The sequence below is a fragment of the Trichechus manatus genome, unplaced genomic scaffold (assembly GCF_000243295.1).
Source record: "Trichechus manatus latirostris isolate Lorelei unplaced genomic scaffold, TriManLat1.0 scaffold00183, whole genome shotgun sequence".
NCBI lineage: Eukaryota > Metazoa > Chordata > Mammalia > Sirenia > Trichechidae > Trichechus > Trichechus manatus.
The window spans coordinates 2316098-2321097 of record NW_004444119.1 but is presented as its reverse complement, the minus strand read 5'-3'; the positions used below and the strand labels follow the sequence as shown (position 1 = coordinate 2321097).

Sequence of the window (5000 nt, the reverse complement as noted above, 5' to 3'; positions counted from 1 at the left end):
GCAGAGAATATAAATCTCGTGAGGATTTTTCTGTTGTTGTGAATGTTTTTATTTTATAAGAAAGATGTGGGTCACAAGGAAGTTCATAACAGAGAGAAAGAAGCATATTGAATCCAAAAGTAATAGGAATCCTCTCTCCCCATTAGACATATTGCCAGATGGGTGACCCAGCCCAACATTCCCACAGCCACACACCTACCACACTCATTTGCAGGAGTGTGTACTGGTGCAGCCACATCCTCCCCGCCCCCAACACACAGGTTCATCCCACAAAACTATGGCAGTGAATAGTTTGTAGGTAACAATTTTACTTCAACGTGGGATGGCATGTTAATACTAACAAGCAAAATGCCTTTTGGGATTGAAAAAAATGTCTACTTCTAGTGTTATTTAATTGATAACACAGCTAGTTAGAAAGATTTACGCTGAAAATTGATTAAATAATTAAATGAGTGATTATAATTAAACTTTATTCTTCACAGCCCATCTACTCCATTCTTTGTTTCTATATTGAAATAATGATACCAAGGAATAAACTTAACCCCCCCAAAAGGAAAGTGAAGATAGGAAAAATATTTTTAAATTCAGCTTTATTTTTTAAATGATGGTAATAAACATTTTAACATACCATTAGGAAATAAGATTAGACATTATTTGGTTAAAACTTTCATTAATATGTGTTAATTTAAATTAGAAAAGCTAGTAAGGCTTTTAAATAAAGGGAAGACTTTTTGATTACCAAAATTATTCCGCCTTTCTAGATTTACTATTTTTTCTTACCTTAAAAAAGCAATTACATTTCCAAAACTCCTCAAGCTAAATTTCTGTTATGATATGCCAAAATGTTTTAGAACACAGCAGGCTGACTCAAGCAAAACCTTTGAAAGACTTGTCGCGTTACATGTCTAAATTAGTAAAGTAGATAAAGGTAGATACAAATGATGTATTTTATATCTGGAAAAGTATTTTATAATTTCACTGAATCTCTCCAAGGTTAACATTTTTATTCTGTTTTGCCCTTCTTCGTGGGCCTTTTGGGATAAAACTGCCTAGCTTGCCAGCACTTACTGCCTAAATATGCTACAGTCGAAAGATAGATTGCATTTATAAACTGCAGGGCAAAATGTTTCAGATAAAAATACTAACAAATGAACATTTACACACTCTTAACAAACACTAAGTCTGCCAAATCTATCTCTAATTGTTGCAGGGGTTTTCATTCAAGAGCTATCATTAAAGATGAATAATACAAGTTTTTCTGCAATTTCTTTAGCAATCCCTAGACTTCCTTTTTTTTAATGCCATGAAAGTTTGAGAAACATAAACAGCATCGAATTGTTATTGGTACTGAGTAATGTGGATTTTATTGTTACTTGGGATCTTCAGTATGTTCAAGGAGACCATTTAATTCATATTATTAAGTAGGAAGTTATTAAAGAAGACCCTGATAGAATCAGGTAAAACCCATTCAATACCCTTAAGTTGTTAGAAAATTCAATATGTTTTATTTAAGCAGAATCATATATACCTTATATTAACTATTCCAAGCAATCTTTACTCAGCTCAGAGAGGCCAGATGTATGGGAATTGTGAAAAATCAGGATATGCATAAAAACTGTTCAAGTGCATAAAGCAGCCCCATCTGGAAGACATCTAACAGAAATGAAGTTGTACAAAACCATTCCATTGATAATAAAGCTAATTTTTATGGGTCTGACAAGTATGTAATTATGTTCAGTGGTGCTTTTCAGATTTTATCACAGTCAATAAACCGCAGTGGTAATTTCATTCCCATTTGACATATTTACATGGAAACATTTGATTGGAGGAATTAGTAACCCTGAAAGCCTTGATAGATATGTTTTAATGATCTGTGACTTCCGCAGTCCCTCATCTGTTTATTGTTGCAACAGGCGAGAAGTCGTTCCTATGTGACCTCTGTGGCTTTGCTGGCGGGACCCGACACGCTCTTACCAAGCACCGGAGGCAGCACACAGGTCAGTAGAGCTGGCTTCGCCCTTGGATGTTTGCTCCTTGGCAAGACCGTGCTGTCCAGGCAGAGACCCAGGCAGTGAGATCAGATGTCTGGGCACAAATGCTCAGCTTCATCCAGGGCTCTTCTCTTTATTTTTGCGAAATCCCTGTACTTGGGGGTCTCGGGGAAAATTCTATTTGAATATTGTAAGATTTAAATGATCTCGTTTTATATATTCAGAAAAGTAGGCATCTTGCAGATTTTAGGGGTCAGGTGTCTTCAGTAAATTCATGGTAAGTAGGAGGAAAACAAAAGTTTGGCTCCCATAGCCCAGATAAACCAAACCCACTGCTGTCAAGTTGATTCTGAATCATAGTGACCCTGTAGGACAGAGTAGAACTGCCCCGTAGGGTTTCCAAGGTTGTAAATCTTTGGAGAAGCAGACTGCCACATCTTTCTTCCATGGAATGGCTGGTGGGTTGAAGCTGCCAACCTTTTAGTTAGCAGCTAAGCGCTTTAACCACTACGTTACCAGGGCTCCTCCAAAGCCTAGATACATGGTGCTATTTTCTCTGTAGACAAGACTTTGCAGGGAGGAGGGTCCTGGGTGAAAACTGGGGAGCCTATCCTCTTACAGGCTCTCAGTCAATCTCTCTCCACCCACTGCTTACCTGCTCACCCAGCTACTTACACATACCTACCTATTGCCCTACATTTCCATCTATCTCTCTGCCTACCTACCTACCCACCCCTCTATCCATCAACCTGTCTGCCAGTTTGGACTAATAGAGATGGCCTTAAGTCAGTGCTGTTCAATTATCCTTGCAGTTTAGAATCGACAGCAACGAAGAAGCTCCATCCAAAATAGATCTGGGCATCGAGGCTTTTTTCCCCCTATAATGTGCATTCTTGGTGATTCAAACAAAATAACATTCCTTGGTTAGGAACACTAAAGGATGAGATATTTGAAACGTTTATCAAATTTTATTATCTGCTTTGTACACTCATAGTAGGCCTTACAAGTAATCATTTGAATAATTCTAAATTATATGTGGCTGGCAGCCCTGGTGGCAAAGTGGTTGAAGAGTTTGACTGCTAACCAAAAGGTCAGCCATTTGAATCTACCAGCCGCTCCTTGGAAACCCCAGGGGGGCAGTACTCCTCTGTCCTGTAGGGTCACTATGAGTCGGAATCAACTCAATGGCAATGAATTTGGTTTGGTTTTGGGACAGTCCTGGTTTTATGTCTTTTGTCCCTTATAATTATTAATAGCACTGCTTTTTACTCTCAGAAGTGTTCTAGTTTAGATGATAAATCATGTGTTAACACAATTATAACTGAATATTGAACTTTCTTTAAGCAACATGAGAATGGTCAAGTTTGGCAGTCCAACACTAAATGGCGTGAAATATGTTGTTTTATGATACATTTTATTTGATTCTTGATGTATCGTATTTAACAGTTAGATACAGGTAGCTTTGATGCCCAATATGGTATTTACAGGATCAATGAAAATTAATGCAAGATCTTGTTAGATCTTGAGTCTATATGATTCAGAGTTCCATATGAGATAACGGTTATTACTGACTCAAAGAGAAACTACCAGTGTTTAGTATAACTTTGGGAACATAAAATTCCATTTTAAGTTTATAGAAACAACCTATGAACACATCATTTTAATCCACGAACTCAAAGATTCAGTGTCTGAGATGGCAAATGAGGACCAGCTAATGGTGGTCATCCCTTATCTGTGGTAAAACCATGTGGCAAAAGTGTGCTGATGTGGGATTTTTCATTCTTAATGCTTTCAGTTAATTGATTCCCAAATTGTTCCTACTCACATGTCATGTGGCTAATCTGGTCACACTTGGTGTGGCCCAGGGAGCCCCATCCTCTCTTCAGGGGACACCTGTACCCATGTGGCACTGGTCAGGTACCACACTCCTGTCTGATGGTGATGGCGACAGGAATGCTGCGATTATGGGAGTTTACAGGTTATAGATCATGAAGCCTGCACCGAGCAGCACAACTTTATATTTTATTGTCATTCCAGAGACTCCTTATTACTTTGCTATTAACTTTACACTATATAGGACAATGTCTCAGAGAAAGAGGTATCTGTCTTTTTGACATTTATCTGCCTCTGTGGCACAAATCAAAGATGATTCTTTAAGACAAAAATCAGTTCCTAAAGACTGTTGGCTTCAACAAAAACAGCTTAGGACAGCTCAGTCTAGGCACTCAGCTTTTATGCTGGATTTACAATATTTAAGCAACACACAATTTTTTTTTCAAGGCTAGACTTACATCGTGCATATGAAGTCTATATTTCTCTGATGTATTCCTCTTTGACATAGTTTACCTTTTTACTACAGAGTTTCCATGCAAATTACAATCAGGTTGGAAAGGGATAGGTATCAAAAGTGTTCCAAATGGCGTAAATAATTCCGTACTGCAATACAGACTGTCTCGGGGGCTGACACAAAACATCTTCTATCCTGAGATTTACTTTTATCACCTGTCAGAGACCCTTGATTCAAGGGCAAGGGAACAAATCGTCTTTTGTCGTTGAAGAGTCTTGGCCAGCTTAATAACCACCAGGCAGCCCAAAGGAATGCCAAGTGCTAGCTTCCCCAAGAAGTGTTCTCCCTGACAGATTGACATAGAAAGGACACTGTTCTGTGTCCATGGCCATCCTGGTATCCCTCTTCCATCTTTTTCTTTTCCATCAGTGGGACCTACAGTGCAAAGTATTCCTTAATGGTTATTTTTGCCAAGATTATTCCTCCTAAAGGAAAGTACAAGAAGCAAAACAATTTAAGCTAATATCTAAGGTAATATCAAGTAAGAGAAAAGTATGATGAAAAGACATTTCACTTTTGTTCTGCTTTTTTGAAAGAGATATATATAGGTGACCCTATTATATGATAGGTTATATCACAAATGGCATAGTCCAAGAGTGCTTAGTGCCATCATCTAACCCATAGATTTATTTGTCTTTGTTGCTTTCTGTGAGAAAGGATTC

General features: G+C 38.1%; 1 protein-coding gene across 2 annotated transcripts in view; it reads left to right on the top strand.

Annotated features, from left to right (window-relative positions):
- ZNF407 (zinc finger protein 407) overlaps positions 1-5000 on the top strand; it is a 480440-nt gene that overhangs the window by 290480 nt on the left and 184960 nt on the right. For both annotated transcript variants that reach the window (XM_004387311.2, XM_023741561.1), the window contains exon 6: positions 1914-1997. In XM_004387311.2, coding sequence (XP_004387368.1) covers positions 1914-1997 — 84 coding nt within the window. The remainder of the gene's footprint in view (positions 1-1913; positions 1998-5000) is intronic.